Source organism: Phalacrocorax carbo, chromosome 2 (genome assembly GCF_963921805.1).
Source record: "Phalacrocorax carbo chromosome 2, bPhaCar2.1, whole genome shotgun sequence".
Classification (NCBI taxonomy): Eukaryota; Metazoa; Chordata; class Aves; order Suliformes; family Phalacrocoracidae; genus Phalacrocorax; species Phalacrocorax carbo.
Genome location: NC_087514.1, coordinates 25,754,549 through 25,771,527, shown reverse-complemented (window position 1 = coordinate 25,771,527; position 16,979 = coordinate 25,754,549). Strand labels below are relative to the sequence as shown.

The 16,979-nt window shown below is 42.4% G+C and overlaps 1 protein-coding gene across 2 annotated transcripts in view; it reads left to right on the top strand.

The window, feature by feature from the left end:
* The first annotated feature begins 54 nt into the window (after nt 1-54).
* The window catches only part of PTDSS1 (phosphatidylserine synthase 1), a 33,648-nt gene continuing 16,723 nt past the window's right edge, over nt 55-16,979 (top strand). Inside the window, exons 1-5 of one of the 2 annotated variants that reach the window (XM_064442353.1) lie at nt 55-402; nt 5,514-5,605; nt 7,183-7,227; nt 9,516-9,640; nt 14,122-14,280. In XM_064442353.1, the coding sequence (XP_064298423.1) occupies nt 224-402; nt 5,514-5,605; nt 7,183-7,227; nt 9,516-9,640; nt 14,122-14,280 (600 nt within the window). In that variant the 5' untranslated portion in view covers nt 55-223. The remainder of the gene's footprint in view (nt 403-5,513; nt 5,606-7,182; nt 7,228-9,515; nt 9,641-14,121; nt 14,281-16,979) is intronic. The other variant, XM_064442352.1, reaches the window with a different exon arrangement.

The window sequence follows — 16,979 nt, the reverse complement described above, 5'->3', positions numbered from 1 at the left end:
CCCCCCACTCCGCTCTGTTCCTCCCTCCCTCCCCGCGTGGGCGCCGCGGGAGTGGCAGGGCGAGCTCCGCCCCTCGGCGAGGCGGGCGCGGCGCTTCTCCCCTCCGCGGACTCGCCTCAGTGGGAGGCGGCGCGGGCGGCCGGGCCGGGCTGGTCCCGTTCGGGCCGCCCCGTCCCGCCCCGGGGTACCCAAGCCGTGGCTGAGGCGAGGGGAAGGAGGCGAGATGGCGTCGTGCGTGGGGAGCCGGACCCTGAGCAAGGACGACGTGAACTACCGCCTGCACTTCCGCATGATCAACGAGCAGCAGGTGGAGGACATCACGCTGGAGTTTTTCTACCGGCCGCACACCATCACCCTCCTTAGCTTCACCATCCTCAGCCTCATGGCCTTCGCCTTCACCAGGTGCGGATCCCCCGCCCCGCGGCGCCCCCGGCGCCGCGGGGGTTCCTGGGGTGGGGGTCGGGGATGAGGAGGGGGTCGGTCCCGGTCCCCCGCGGGCGAGGACGGGCCCGGCGGGCCGTGGTTCCTCCCGGGGGCGGGTTAAGGGGAGCCTGGGCACGGGGCCGTGACTTGCTGCGTCCTGTGCGGGCAGTGGCGTGCATCGCTGCCGGGCCGGCGAGCACCCCGCCGGGGCGGGGGGGGCCCGGCGTCCGGAGAGCCCGGGGTCTCTCTGCTGCGTTCCCTGCGAACTTGTTGATCGTTTTGAGGCTGTCTGTTAAAGTCTCTACCGAAACGTGTGTTTCAAGCAGTTGCCAAAAATGCCTTTTATTAGACTGTCAAGAATGACATCACTCAGGCAGATAATTCGCCAAGCATTCAGTGGACACGAGCGACTGTTTCGTGTCATCGTTTTTATACAAGGCACGCTGTCTGCGGCTTAGGCCCCGGTACCGATACGCTCAGCCACATCCTTTCCCCACCACAGGAACAGCTCTGTGGTGTTCGCCACTGCAGTCATTCATGGAAATAAAGCTAAGGACGGACACAGTCATTTTTGGGAGCCTTATTTGTAAACAAAGGGTATAGCAGTGCAGTCTGAAGGGTGTCTTTCGGTGTCGGTGTTTTTCTAAGTTGTGCCAGCTTTTAATGCCTCCTGCTGAATGGGGCTGGGAAGATGATAACATCATCCTCCTTTAGGCTAAATCGTGCAGCCTCTGGGCAAAGAGTGATTCCTGAGAGTTTTTAGCTGAATTGAACATAGTGCTTTGGGCCCATTTACACTTCTGTGACATTGTATGTACACAGATTTCAGTGGCCTTGGTGATTAAACTCTGTATTTGACAGAAGAACATCATTATTTGTCCCTAGGCCTGGTATACAGTTCAGTGTGTAATCTTCTGCCTTATTCTAAGAATCCAAGTGTATAGTTTTTATCAACTGTGAAAATAATGCTCAAGCCTGGGTTGAGCTGAGAAAGGACCATAAGGGAGCGTAAAAAAGCGTAGCTGCAAATGGTCTGACGTGTGCTTTTTCTTGTTTCAACTTGTGCATGGCCCTAAGGAAGATTTTTTTTGTGAACACATCCCTTGTTCTACTTAAGTAACAAGGTCTAAGCTAAGGTAGAATGACCCAGGGATCCCTTCTTAACTCTTAAATCGGAGACATGCTTCTGTGCTTTGGTACTATGTTTAATTAGACACCTTTGCTACAAGTGCTGTTGTCCTGTCTTCTGTGACCCAGTCGCTTTTCTCGTTATGGGGCTAATTTAGGTCAAACTTGTGAGTTACTAAGGGATTCTCATCCAGACGTTGTTCTGAAGGATTGATGGAATTGATCACTCACCTTTGGAGGAGGAAAATAATTTTGCTGTCAATTCTTTCGAGCAGAGGATGAGCCAAGCAACGATTTCAGAACTATGGAGTCTTCTAGGCCCAAAGAATATTGCTTCACTTCTGAGATGTTTGTTTGCTTTTTTCCAAGGGGATTGCTAGCTTTTCTTTCCATTTGTCTTGCTAGCTTTCTAACCCTGACTTCTTCAGTTTCATTTTCTTCCCCCTGTCTGTCTCTGCTTACCCTCAATTCCTGTGTTTAAATACCCATTGACTTCTCTTTAATTCTGCTCTAGTTCTCCTGTTCTCAGGTTGTGGAAGCTACTCTGATTTTTTCCTTACCCCCTGCTATTTCCAACAATTGCCGGAGTTTCCTAAACCTTGTGGGTGATACCAGAGTACTACCTCTGTTGCCTTATTTGGGACACTACCGAAACCACATGTACTCTTTGAGAAGCTGGGAGAGAGTAGATAGCTCTCCTAGTCAATCTGTTAAGCAGGGGATTTTCTATTATACATTAATACTGATGTTAAGTAAAATTTATTTTTTTAGGAACTTCAGGGTAGGCAGAGGAAATTCTGCTTCCCTTAAAGTCTTCCTTGTCTCTTCTCTAATTGTTTTATGTCAGAACTATGTGGGGGTTCATACAAACTTAGAAAAAATTTTTCCCTTGGATGTAGCAAGCTATAACGTTGGGTTTCCCTTGGAGTCACTGACACTAGTTGATGCTGTCTTTGAGCTGCCAGGTAAAGGTGAAGATGAACTTCAGATAGCAATAATCTTCAGGTAGCAATAATAATAATAACAACCCACAAAAAAAAAATTGAGTGTGTTTAACTTCTCTGTGTTAGAGCGGGGAGTAGGGGGTATTCTCATTTTTACAGCGCATCCTTCTAGTGCTTCTACAATGGCTGCAGCTGCCTTGGTTATTTCCTGATGAATGAGCCAGACACAGACTCCTCTGATCCAGGCTGTGCCCTGGAGTGGAGGCGTGGAGTGGCTCTAGCTTTCCCTGTCCCTTTCCTGCCTGCAGAGAGGGATGTGGCCTCCTCTGGGCCTGGGGGGCAGGTGGGTGCTGGAGGGTACATTTTGTGGAGTGCAACAATGGGACTGAGGAAGAAGGTGACAGATTGGTGGCTTCTGGTGTGAAGTTGCAGGGGCTTACGGAAGCAGGAGTAAGACCTACGAGGATATAGGGCAGTTGTCTTTCACATCCCTTGATTAATGGAGTTGATTAAACTGGATTATTGTGCATTTCGGTTTGATTTGGGGAGTTTATGGAAGATTTTTTTTTCCCACACACATGCACACACACTCTAAATTTAGTGTCCTAGCTATTTTTCCTCAGCGAAGTATCCTCATTTTTTTTTTCTTCATGATGCAATAACTTACTAGTTTACATTTTTGTAATGTGCCAGTGTAATGTAGTGCTCTTGAGATGAGCAGGAGAGAGAAAAAGGTTATCCAGTTATTATGTGCTTTATTTTTTTTATTCTTCTCCAGAAAGCCACAGAATTGAAAAATGCACTGGTGAAGTGGGTTTAAACTGAGAGAGTTTTCATCTGTCCTCCCACACGAGCATTAGAAGCCTTGTTTTTGCTGCATGAACGCTTATATTTCAAAGTCAGCATCGAAGTTCCTAAGGCTAAGTGAGGAGATGATTTAGCACATTTTCCTGATTGCAGCTTTTTGTGACTGTCTTTCTTCCAACAGTTATTTTGCTCCCCTGTTCTTTTGGCATTCCCCAAAACAGTTCTTCCAAGCAAACACTATAATTCTTATTCTAACTAGTGCACAGTAGCAAGTCTCTTACTCCCACCTGTTTTTACCTGCTTCTGGCAAGAACATTGGTTGTCTATCCCTTTGAAAGGTATCTGCAAGCCAAATGAAATCCCTCTACCACTCACTGGGAATGAAATGCAGTTTAACACCGCATCTTTGTTGATCTTTGGGGGAAGTGGTGCCAACATGACTAGGACAGCTTTCCTGAAGCTAAGTAGTACTCAGAATCTTGATATATAAAGTTGAGGACCCTTCAGCCCAGCTGGCGCAACAATTAAGTAATGTAATCACAGTGTCTTTTACCTCTTTCTTGGCCACTGTGAATTGTACCGTGATGTGACTCTAGTAATCTGTTCTCTCTTAACAAAAAAACCCGAAAGAAATTCCCCCACATGCTGGCACTCGTGACAGCATATGTGTGTGTATTATTTGCATACGTTAAAACAGGAATATGGTTTTCCTATGTGAGCCATGGGAGCCTGAGGCTCTGGCTGGGAAGCGCGCTGCATGGCATGAGGCTCTTGAGATTGCCAAGGGAGCCAGGGTTAAGGTCTGGAACTTGGGCTTCAGAGCTGGTGTAAAGTGTCAGCCTGTGCAGCAAGGCTGCTGGAAAATGACTGGTAAATCTGGACTGAGCTGGTTTTAAAAAAATGCTGTGAGGAGTCCCTGAGGCCTGCAGAGAAACCATCCATGTTTAATGTACTTTTTCCTGCCATACAGTTAAGCTAACACAGTGCTTAAATGCCTCACAATGATGGAAGTCTGCTGTGGAACTGTTGAGGTTCAGTTTTGAGGGAAAGGGAAACAATTTGACAAAGTGAGAAATATTTTATAACTGCAGCAAATATCTACTGTGGAACGCATTTATGCTGTCACAGATTCTTTACTGAACCATCCAGAAATGTGACAGGTGCTCTGCCAGGGAGAGCGTTACTCCTCTAAAGTTTGCTAGGAATTTTTTCGTATCATGGGTTGGGAATAAAGAAAGGAATATATTTAAATAGATAAACTGATCCTAAGTACATGAAAATTACCCAGATGGCAAAACTTTGATTTCAGTCATAGTGGGTGATACATTACGAAATATTAGCTATGTATATTAGGTAGTCTGAAGTTTGTTTCTGTTTGTATTACTGAAGTATCTTAGAAGCTGACTGCTGGTTAGAAGACTTGGGTGGGGTTTTTTTTGTTAATCTCACTGCTGTACACTGTATGTTCTACCTGCCTGAAAAGAAGGAAGAGCTCAGTCAAGTTTGCCTTGGCATTCCAAACTGAATTCTTAGGTGCCTCTTCTGGCCACAATATGACAGTAGCACAAATAGTACTGGGTATTTTATTTGGAGCTTTAACTTAATAGATCTAAAAGCAAGTTGAGATTTTTCCCTGGTTCTTTTAAATTGTGCCATCTTTGTATTATACACGGATTCTAAGCTGTGTAATGGTTACTTCCAAAGGCTGATTGTAATCATTATTTGCCCACTCTCTGCACTCACTTCAGGCATTTGGCATTGGGAACAGGCCAAGAGAATTGAAGGGGATTGTGAGCAGCAGCAAAACAGCAGAAGCAAACCTAGGACTTGCATCCAGGCTTCCAGAGTTTTTGGTCTAGGTCTTTGTTTGCTGTGTAAAATAATTCTGATGATGTTTTTGTGAACATTAAAGCAGGAAGATTTTTTTCACCTTGTATTAAATTTAGTCATTGCTTCTGCATTGACTTCTAACAATGCTTATGGCTCACATGTATTGATTTATGTTTAACTGTCTTGTGAGAAAGGGATATGCAGAAGCGCAGAGTAAAATCATTCAGTGCATTTCCTATCTTGACTTGTTATATAACCAGCATGCTTATTTCTTGTACTTAATTTCCATGTAGTTTTATTTAAATAATATGGTATCTTCAGAGCCTTTCAACTTCATCCTTATAATGTACTTTAATACTTTGATGTTGTCTGTCTCTTCAGGGATGATTCTGTCCCAGAGGATAATATTTGGAGGGGTATCCTCTCTGTGATTTTCTTCTTTCTAATCATCAGTGTTCTAGCTTTTCCTAATGGTGAGTAAGGTATTTATTGTTTATACTTCTCTTTTTGTAACATGTGAATTTCTCTTTATTGCCGCTGTATTTGTTTTGATTTTTATTGAAGTACCAAATTTTTATTGTGTTTTTTTTCCTTTTCTTTACGCTTTTGAATTCCTTTATGTTAAGGAACAGTCTAAAAATGGGTTGCAGTCATACTGAGTGGAGATAACGGTAAAATGCAAGTTATTTATAGCTTGTCTGTATCTAACAAGAAAGTCAGGTTCTCAAAATCAGTGTCTCTATTTGCAGATGCACAGTTGCAGCTCAGATTGCCAAGTAGTGATGCTGCCAGATCCTTAAACAACGTTTGAAAGGAGTCTGCCTCAGTGTGTTTTAACAGAAGTGTCATTCTACAAATTCTTAGAGATATGTCACCTTACATAAATCATCTTACCAGAAGCTAGTGATAGTTAGAAATGGTCTAAGTCACATTACAATGTAAAACCGCAGTTTCTCAGTAGAAGCTTAAGTTGGACAAAAGTTTCGGTAATTGTGTGAGGAGCAGAGAGTGCAAAAAGGTAAAAACCCTTGCATGACACTTAATTCTGTGGAGAAAATGCTGTCTTCCTATTGGTGGTTTCGGGCTTCTTGTTTGTTTGTTTTAATTTATTATTTATTTATAATTTTTACTTATTGGCATCAGCAAGAGCATAATTCTTGTATCAAGTCTAAACTGTCTCAGGATTGGCAGTGTTCAGGAAAAAACAGTGACTGAGCTCAGGGCAGCTTTGTACTTCAAAGCTGGGATGTATTTTTCTCATATTTTAAAAGTCATTAACCATACTTTTTGAAAAGTGCTCCCTGAAAAACTGAATGCCAGAGGGAAGTGAGCTTTATGCGTACAGCGCTGAAAGAGCGGTCCACAGTGTGTGCTGAAAATATTTGTTCTTGCTCCCTAAATGTGTGATTCATGTTTAGAGATTTTCCAGTGTCACCAGGCTTACCTTCTCTGCTCTTCATGCTGAGAGGCTTTTGATCTAATAAAGTCAGTTTAATCACTGGCTCTAAAGTAAATAAAATTGATCACTGATAAAGAGCATAGGTGTCTTACTTCTTGTCAGATACATGATACTCATTTTGGAAGTTTTAGGAGGCCTGTTCGCTAACATTTCATTGTTGCCTGAAAGCTAAGCACCACGTTTCTTTGCAAGCACACAGAAATTTTTATTTGATGACTTCGTTGGGAGTAGGTTGTGTGTGAGCTGTGCTCTAGAAACCAGATGAAGAGATCCTCAGGTGACACCTGATATATGGTGCCCGCTGAGCTAACAGCATACTACTGTTCTGGGAACAACTCCATAAAAATAATGGAGAATTTTGCCTACACTCTACTGATTGGCAGTCTCCTTTTCTTCTCTGAAATCTACTGTTACCTTTTTCTTTTAACATAGAGCCCCCACTTTTGGGTATGTTACATAGTTTGATGGAGAACTCATCTGTGCTCATGCCAAATCCTCATATGAGAAATACTCAAGAATAGGAAAAAAAAAAAAAGATTATGTGGTTCTTGTTGACTGTCTTCTAATAAGATTTTTGTTTACTGTCCACAGGACCCTTTACACGTCCACACCCTGCAATATGGAGAATGGTTTTTGGTAAGTTTAAGTTGTGTCTCTGACTTTCAGTGCTTCTGCAGGACCAGCCGTTTTAACTTTCAGATGAGTGGAATTGTCATGAAACGTAATTGTGCATCAAACTTGTGTGAATGTCACTTCCCTCCCACTTCTGAGTGGTTGTTTATAATCTGTTCTTAATTATGCTTGGGAATGTTGTTGTAGTTGCTCTGTGTCAGGATGGTGTAAATTAAATCACCAGAAAGGGATCATTCATTCTGATACTCTGTTTTAATCCTGTTTTGTGTTTGTGCTTCCTAATCACCTTCCCCCACACCCTCCCTACTGCCATCTATTCCCACCTCAAAAAAGTTTTTTTTTATAGCTATTGCATGTACTATCTGCCTTCTAACTAAATCCAGTTTAGTAAGGTGCTTCTTGTCATTATTGACAAAATACGCTATTCATACGTTTGTTAAATTGCATAATTGTATAGCTTAACATACATTTGTTAATATTCTTAACGTGTATATATTCTTATAATTTCAGCAAAAATACCTGTAAATGTTAGTTGCATTTTCAGTTTGGAAAAAAAAATTCTATTAACTACAGATGCGAGTAAAAACCTGCTCTTTAAACATCTGAATTAAATGGCAAAAACATAAGGAATTTTAATTTGAAACAACTCAGGGTTCACAGAGCATATCCTTTAAGCACATTTGCAGAGAATTAGGCATATTTGATTTAAGAGCTGATCAATTTCTTTTTATGGGGAGTGAATGTTTCTCTCTCCAGCCACCTTGTATAGCTAAATAAGTAGCCTCCCAAAGTAGCTGATTACTCATCTGTTGACATTGAGAGGATACTGCTGATTAGATAGTACTCGTTAAAGAATCCTGTTCCTTTTGAAGTTTGGGCAACACAGGTCCTACCGCTGATTCCAGGTTTCAGCAAATGTAAAAGCTCATTCTCAATGTTCACACTGTCAGAGCTTGACCCCCTGTACTTCTGGGGAAAAGGCTGTATGCAAAATCAAGAGCAATGTTTTCCCAGTATAATTCTGCTCCTTCTGGCATGGCTTATTTAGCTGTTGCTGGGGTGTCAGACTTGTTCAGTAGGTGACAGGCAGGAGTAGTGTGCCTCAGCATTTCAGGATGCACCCTTGCCTGCATGCTGTACTTCTTGCAGTAGTGTGGCATCTGTTTACCTGATGTGTTTTTAGGATGTACTGCAGAGAACAGTATATATAGAATCATAGAATCATTAAGGTTGGAAAAGACCTCTAGGATCATCAGGTCTAACCATCAACCCAACAACTTTCTGTTCATGCGTGCGTACTTGCACGGAAGTTGTTCGCTAGCATATGCGGGAGGTTAATAACATGTAAGTTCTGGTTATAGTTTAAAATAACGTTTTAGAATTGCTATAGTTTATTTTGGATGGCAGATACTAAGTTTATTCACATTAATCTTTTTGCCTTCCGTGACATTGCTGCAGGATACAAGTAAGTTGGAGTGCTAGACTATGGAAATGGCGTTAGTGTTTATATGCCTCTTCCAAATGTGGTCTTAGATAGCTGTGAACTTGTGAATAATGTAAAGATATGCTCCCAACAGCAACTTTATCTACCCACAGGTCTACACCTAGGACTTTTAACTTCTTACAAGTTTTAGTTTCTTAAAAAAAAATCCATATTCAGTCATTGGGAGGAAAGAGGCAGTAGTCCCAAGTGCAACAGCCTTTCATAATTTATAATGGTGTGAAAACAAATAATAATCATCTTTATCCTTAAAAGCTTCAAACAGCAAATTTTCCAGCTCAGAAAAGTAACTCAAACATGCATTAGTTTATATTTATAACTACTCTTTACTGCCAGTATAGCTCAGAATTGCCAGGTGGAATTATTAAATTGATTCTTGTGTTGAAATCTGCATATTGGCTTAGGGACCTGCATTAGTGAGACCCAGAGTACTTAAAGCAAAGGGACAAAGCTAATCCAGTCCTGGGGTCCTAATGTATCTCTTATAAAGAGCTTCCTGATCACAGCCTTATACTACTTGTGTCTGAACTGCTTAGACTGATTGGGTTCATGCAGTCAAGCATGTATTATATCAGTTGAAACAGGAGGTGATGTGAAGGGCTGAGCGCTCAGGGGTTACCATCTGACTTGTGTCTCTTAAGCTTTTTTGCATGTAGCCACTGTATGTAGAAAACTCATTTGCGCAAACTGGGCATGTACAGAGCAACAGTTTGAAAGCAGCTTTTTGGACTCCCTGTGTCCTGAGGAGTTTTGGGAGTGAACATGATTTTAAAGCTGAGTCTTTTTGCAGGTCTCAGTGTGCTATATTTTCTGTTCCTGGTGTTCGTGCTCTTCCTTAACTTTGAGCAGGTAAAAGCAGTGATGTACTGGCTGGATCCTAATCTTCGATATGCTACAAGGGAAGCAGATATTATGGTATGTATCCATGGCACTTTATTGGACACTTTGGCTAATTTAGGTATGTTTTACGTGAGTGGGAAGGGATAAGTCCAAATTTGCTGGCATGAGCAGCGCAAGTTTGTGCCTATACTTGACAGAGTCAACAAGCCTTTTGTATCAACTGGTATTTATTTACATTGAACTCAATTGGTGTGAAAAACACCAATTTTCTGTGTTTTTCCTAATGCAGATGTTCAGATGAGCATGCAGTCAGGAGTGTGAGATATGTTTGCACTGGGGTGGCTCTGGATTCCTTTAAATAATAGATACGAGCTTGGATACTGAAAATAGACTTAGCAAGGTAGTATCTAAATAAGGCCTGTATATGTGTGTCTCCCAGATGAGTTTTTTTTTATGCTGTGATGCTGCACTCAGAGAACTTTGGTCTTGCCTTATTGCTCTAAGCTTATTACATCACTGGCATGCTACTGAGCATGTGGAAATCCAGGTACAGCAACTGCAGGGCTCTGCTGACTTCCAGCTACCCAGCTAAGCACTGGTGCCGTTACCATTGGGAAATTACTTCCACGGTCCATGGTCTGGAGTGGCATGTAAAGCCAGGCTGGTTGTTCTGCCTGTTGAGCAGCTTGCAGAAAGCTTTCAATAGAAAGAACTTTCCCCTTCAGGTGAGGGCACTAGCACAGGGAGCTGAAGTACTAAAGTGAGCCTGGGAGAAGTATGTGAGGTATGTTCGGAAGCAGGCAGAAGAGGGTGTGAGTGGCTGAGCACCAAGCAGAAGAGAGTTACTGTGTGGAGAGGCAAGAGTTGTCAGTCTTGTCCTCTTCACATCGCACCCCGTTACTGCCCAACACGTGACCAGTGTGCTTCCTTGCCCTTAGGTTTGCCATGGTCACCTGTTGTGTAGTAGGTGCTGTTATGAGACTCGTGCCTCAAGAGTAAGAAAATACACCAACTGTCTTTGGCAAATACCAGTTTACTGCATATGCAAACTACTGCACAACACCTCATCAGCAGTGGCTGCAAACTCCTGCCCTGTAGCACATAGGAGGGAATGGAAATCTTTACAGCGCAGTGAGCTTACATTCGTTGATTGGTATTGAGGGCTGCATACAGGCTCCTTACCTGGAAAACTCTGGATGCTTCAGGTGTTGCACCTCAGCTGCTCAGCAGTACGTGTTGTGCATCTCCAGCATCCAGAGTAGGGATGTGACTTTCTGTTCTGCAGGAGAAGTGAGGTGTGGGCAGCCTGCTGTAAGGGTGGTGGGAGGACATGCTGCTAAATGGAGTATGAGCATGGGAGGTAGTGATGTTGCTGAGCAACAAAAGGGAGCTGAGATGAGGAGTCTGTTGGTAAGTCAGATTCACCTGGGATTCCTGTCATTTAAGTTAGAAATTGATTCAAGTTAGGGGAGGACTAGTATTACTACAGGCATAGAGTGACAGTACAGCAGATTCCCTGACTGTAACAGTCAGTGGAAACTTACTCTGTACTACTTTGCAATCCTGATACTGTCACTTAAAGTTGGAGTAAATTTTTAAAGTGCAACTATAATGAAGGCTGCAGCTTGGTTTCTTGCACAGGGTTAGTAAAGTTGCTTGAGTATAAAAGTTCAACACATTTCACTGTATGACTGGCAGAGCTGCAGCTGGAAAGATGAGATAGCAGCAGCAAAAGCCCAGTAAGAATAAAAGCAAGAGCCCTGGAAAAAAGCTTACTTTCGGAGTAACCTCATTGTGTTCAGTCATCATAGAGTTTCAGATACCACGGTGCAGCTGGGAGCCTGCACCTTCCGTTGTACATTCTGTGCTTCTCATGCTGACAAATGAGCCAGTTTCAGATCTTTTTGGTGGGTACATGCACTGAAGCTGCAGCTTTGCTATCCTTAGGACAGGTAGTGCACCCTTCTCTGAATGACCAGCAGCACTGGCATGTGTCAGAAGCAATACCACGCTTTCACTTCAGGGAGAACCAGCAGTAAGGGTTAGTTACAGTTTCATAGTGAGACTTAACTGCCTGCTGATTTGTGTGAAATTGTGCATCCTTCTCTTTATGGAGACCAGGATTTAAATCTTTCTCTGCCATCCCCTTTTCAACTTGATCACTGTTCTTTTGTGCAGTATTAGCAAAATTCTGGCCTGAAAGAGAATCCTTTCTTAGTTCAACAGCACTGAGCAGTGTTGTGTTGTCGCCTGCAGGTGGCAATATATATTTTAGGAGGGTTGGAAAGTTGAGAACTTTTTTAAATATGTGTTTCCAGTTGGGAATAGTTCAGTTTGTGCCCAGTGACGAGACAGAACCCCACAGATGCAGCCGCCTGGTGACCTACAGATATTTTTTTGTTGGGCAGTGATTTCTAGCACTTGCTGTACAACATGATGAGAGAACACATTTCCTTTGTTATTGACGACTAGAATATTAATTCATATTCTTGAGGAATCTGCCACTCATCAGTGACAAAACAGTTGCAAGTTCCCTTTGATTCCACACACACCCCACCCCCACCCCAATTCAGCCCTGTGACTGAACTCTCTCCATATCATTTAACCTGAGCATCACTTCATTAAGGTTGGAAAGGTCATCGAGTCTAACCGTCAACCCAGTATCACCAGGTCTCCTAAACCATATCCAGAAGTGACATGCCTACACGTTTTTTTGAACACCTCCAGGGTTAGTGACTCCACCACCTCTCTGGGCAGCCTCTTCCAATGCTTGACCACTCTTTCAGTAAAGAAATTTTTCCTAATATCCAATGTAAACCTCCCCTGATACAGCTTGCGGCCATTTCCTCTTGTCCTATCACTAATGACTTGGGAGAAGAGACCAACACCCACCTGGCTACAGCCTCCTTTCAGGTAGTTGTAGAGAGCGATAAGGTCTCCCCTCAGCCTCCTCTTCTCCAGGCTAAACAACCCCAGTTCCCTCAACCTCTTCTCATCAGACCTGCTCTCCAGACCCTTCACCAGCTTCATTGCCCTTCTCTGGACACGCTCCAGCACGTCAATGTCTTTCTTGCACTGAGGGGCCCAAATCTGAACACAATATTCAAGGTGTGGCCTCACCAGTGCTGAGTACAGGGGCACTATCACCTCCCTGCTCCTGCTGGCCACGCTATTCCTGATACAATCCAGGACGCTGTTGGCCTTCTTGGCCACCTGGGCACACTGCTGGCTCATATTCAACCAGCTGTCAACCAACACCCCCAGGTCCTTCTCTGCTGGGCAGCTTTCCAGCCACTCTTCCCCAGGCCTGTAGCGTTGCATGGGGTTGTTGTGACCCAAGTGCCTGACCCAGCGCTTGGCCTTGTTAAACCTCATACAGTTGGCCTTGGCCCATCGATCCAGCCTGTCCAGGTCCCCCTGTAGGGCCTTCCTACCCTTGAGCAGATCAACACTCCTGCCCAACTTGGTGTTGTCTGCAAGCTTACTGAGGGTGCACTTGATCCCCTCATCCAGATCATTGATAAAGATGTTAAACAAGACTGGCCCCAACATGGAGCCCTGGGGAATCCCGCTCGTGACCGTCCACCAACTGAATTTTAGCTCGGTTCACCACAACTCTCTGGCCTTGGACATCCAGCCAGTTTTTTACCCAGCAAAGAGTACACCTGTCTAAGCCATGAGCCTCCAGCTTCTTTAGGAGAATGCTGTGGGAGATGGTGTTAGAGGCTTTGCTAAATTCCAGGCAAACAACATCCACAGCCTTTCCCTCATCCGCTAGGTGGGTCACCTGGTCATAGAAGGAGATCAGGCTGGTCAAGCAGGACCTGCCTTTCATGAACCCATGCTGGCTGGGCCGGATCCCCTGGTTGTCCTGCACTTGCCTGGTGAGCACACTCAAGATGATCTGCTCCATGACCTTCCCCGGTACTGAGGTCAGGCTGACGGGCCTGTAGTTCCCCAGATACTCCTTCCAGCCCTTGTAGATGGACATCACATTGGAAAACAATGCAGAATATGAATGTGTTCTGGAAAATTGCTTTCATGAGGAAAATAAGACACAAAAGATACTTAAATGAACATTTTGGTGAGTAACATAACATTATAAACTGATGAGGATTAGCCACTGATAAGCCACATCTGAACACCAGACAGCATGAAAATGGGCAAATGTGGTTATTTCAGATCAAGACCCCAAAGAATAGCAAATAACTATTTTCTGGAGTATTGTTTGCTGGTTTTATTTTTATTGAGTTTTATTGCTCCTGCTGTTCCTCTGTCATGTAAGAAATAAATGCTTTTTCAAGCATCAAGGTCTATTCTAACTCCCTTCAAATTAAAGCTGTACTTTGATGATATTGAATCTTAATACTGAAAGTTTTCCTGCAGAGTTTAGAAGGACAAGAAAGTAGAGTAATGCCTATTTTAATATTCTTATAATTTCAGGCTTATTGAAGAAACTTCTTTCTATCCAGTGCATTCTAGTGTTTCTGAAGCTGCCTGTTGATTGAGGTTTTGTGGTTTTTATTTATTTTTTTTAATCTTTCTTTCATTAACAGGAGTATGCTGTGAACTGTCATGTCATCACCTGGGAGAGAATCCTCAGCCACTTTGATATATTTGCTTTTGGGCATTTCTGGGGCTGGGCTATGAAGGCTTTGCTGATCCGCAGCTATGGGCTGTGCTGGACTATTAGCATCACCTGGGAGCTCACTGAGGTAGGCCACCCATTTCTCTTAATTATAAGCAAATGTTTGAGACTTGAATTGTTCTTGGGGGAAATGTGAGTGTTACTAGAAAGATGACTCACTAGTTCTCAGTATAGATTCACATTTTAAGGCTTATGAACCAGATGCTGAGCAATCGATGCAGTTGTATTAGTGGACAACAGCAAGCTGGGGTTTAGGTAAGTGATGTAATACTACTTGAACAGGAGGGAAGTCTAGACCAGCCTATTGGTGCCATCCGTAATTTGGTTTTCTGCTGTTACGGCAGTCAACACTCATGCTACTTCAGATGTTGACTAATATACCCTGATTAAGAGCAATTGTCCTCCTTTTTCACCTTGCAATATCTGTGATCTACTGTCACGATCCCTTACCCCAAATACAACAGTGTTACACATTGTGTATAGTCATGCATTCTGTACAGTGAAATGGAGTTGAGGGATCCCTAAAGAAAATGTGAAGATCTGTGAGGAGAAGTCTGTATGGAATGGCAAGACACCATTCTGTGCGTTGTTTTCTGTCATGAGGCCTGAGTGCGTGGCCCTTCTTTTGTTAAATTGTACTCCACAGACCAAGTTTATTCATGTTCACTGACATAAAAACGTGATTTTCACTAGACCTGGGTCTAAGCTAGATCATGTGTGGTGTAGTGCCCTGCACCATGGTTTGGAGTCCCACTGACTTATTTTTGTTGTCTAGCTTTACTGCAGTTCTCCCAAGCACATGCTTAAGTCATTTGACTGTTGGCACTTTTAATCCAAAATAGGATATGAAAAAAATACAAATACTTGTCTTGATTCAGTTAATTGAGTGGTTCTAGGACTGCTGGTCCTTATTGTTAGATCTGTTTTAAGACTTCAAGCTGATTAATTGGTACTCCAAATATTTTCATTTCCATGTAACCTAGAGCTTGATTAGTAGAATATGTGTCACCTAAAATCCAAGGATGTGTTTCCATAAAAATGAATTTAACTTCATTATATTCTCTGGACAATTCTGAAAAAAAAAAAAATAATCAAATTTTTATCAGCTTTTGGGACATCATGGTCTAACCTGTCACACTTAGTATTTTAAGTGTAGATGTAAACACCTGAATTTAGTCCTTGAAGTGATAGTTTTCTGTAGAGCTTGCTGCCTTGAGAATGCTTGGCTCATCTGACAAGACATTTGTAATTCAGAAACATAGATAGGGATTCAGTTGTCTAAAATTAAATTTCTGGGTTTGAAAATACTGGTGCCATAAGTTCCGTTTCAAAACGTGTTTTTGTTCTGTGGCATTGGCTGTTTTCTAAGGTATTTTGAAACTGCTTAAGATAGGGATTTCACAAGTGCCCATCCACAGAAAACAACTTTGCTAGTTATTGTACTCATTTTTCCCTCTGGAAAAGAATAAATTTGGATTTGTTTCACACACCGTCTTATTGTTCAGTTGATCATCATGCAACCATAATCTTCAATTTGACACCACATGGGGTGTCTAGTATTCCCTGTTGTTGAAAGGCAGATTATTAGAACCGACAATATGTTGGGTAAGGTTCAGCATATAAAGAGGTTATTACCACTCAAATCGATTTTTAATGAATTAGTTAATTCAGGAGAGTCATTAGAAACCTACAGAAGTTATCAAGGCAGTTAAATAGGGATTATCTGTGCATCTCCTATTAGCATTAATGGATTTCAGCTGGCTCCCTGTTCTGAAACGGAACACTTGGCTTGTGCTTCATACTATCTGATTAAAGTTGGTGTCTTAGTCTGAGAAAACAGGTAGTACCTTAGAGATGGTCTGGATAATGCTTGTGCTCTGGTTTTTGCTGCCTTATTATCTGTAACTTCTGGTGTCTTTGGCTGGATTATTGCAGATTGAAATTAGGAGCCTAGTGACTCTTTCAGGTTCAATTAATTTAAAACATGAAAGGAAAACTTAGCAGGAATATGAGCAACATTGTATAGCTTGGGTCCTGAAGAGATATTCAAGTTTTCCTTTCTACAGGTTGAAATTCCCATAGCTTAAAAGAAGAACAAAACCCAAGTTGCTTTAATATACTTTTGCAAGAGTTTTCAAAGGAACTGTCATTGTCAATATCAGTCACTGTAATTTATTATAAATGGACCAGTATTCATTCTTGCTGTGTACAGAGAACATTCTTCATGCTCCTTTTCCCACATCTGATTTTTTCAATATTTTATTTGTACATTTGTTAACAAAAAAGAATCTTTATTACAAAATCATACCAATAGTCTTCCACAGACAGAATGTATGTACATTAACTGACGAAAACAATACTGTTTTTCTGGAGGTAAGAATATTATTTAGTTTGCTACATGTTTTGTTAAGCATCTCCTTGAGTATTCCAAAGGGACTGCTTAACACATGGCTGTCTTGATTTCCAGTCCACAGCTAATGTTTTCAGTTTATTTTTTGGGTTGCTGTGATTTTTCTTGTAGAATAGAGAATACAATTATTTTCTCCTAAAGAATGAGAGGCGCTGAATCCATTTCTAGCACTCGGTAAATTATGTTTATATCTTGGCTTAACTCTCGCCATTTGTCCTCCTTCACTCTATCAAAAGTATAAACTCACCAAATATATCTGTAAATACATTTAACTGCCTTACTAATGCCTCACAGCGGTCTTCAGTTAAATTGAGGATTCAGAAAGGAACAGATTGCTTCAGAGGTAAATGATTTGT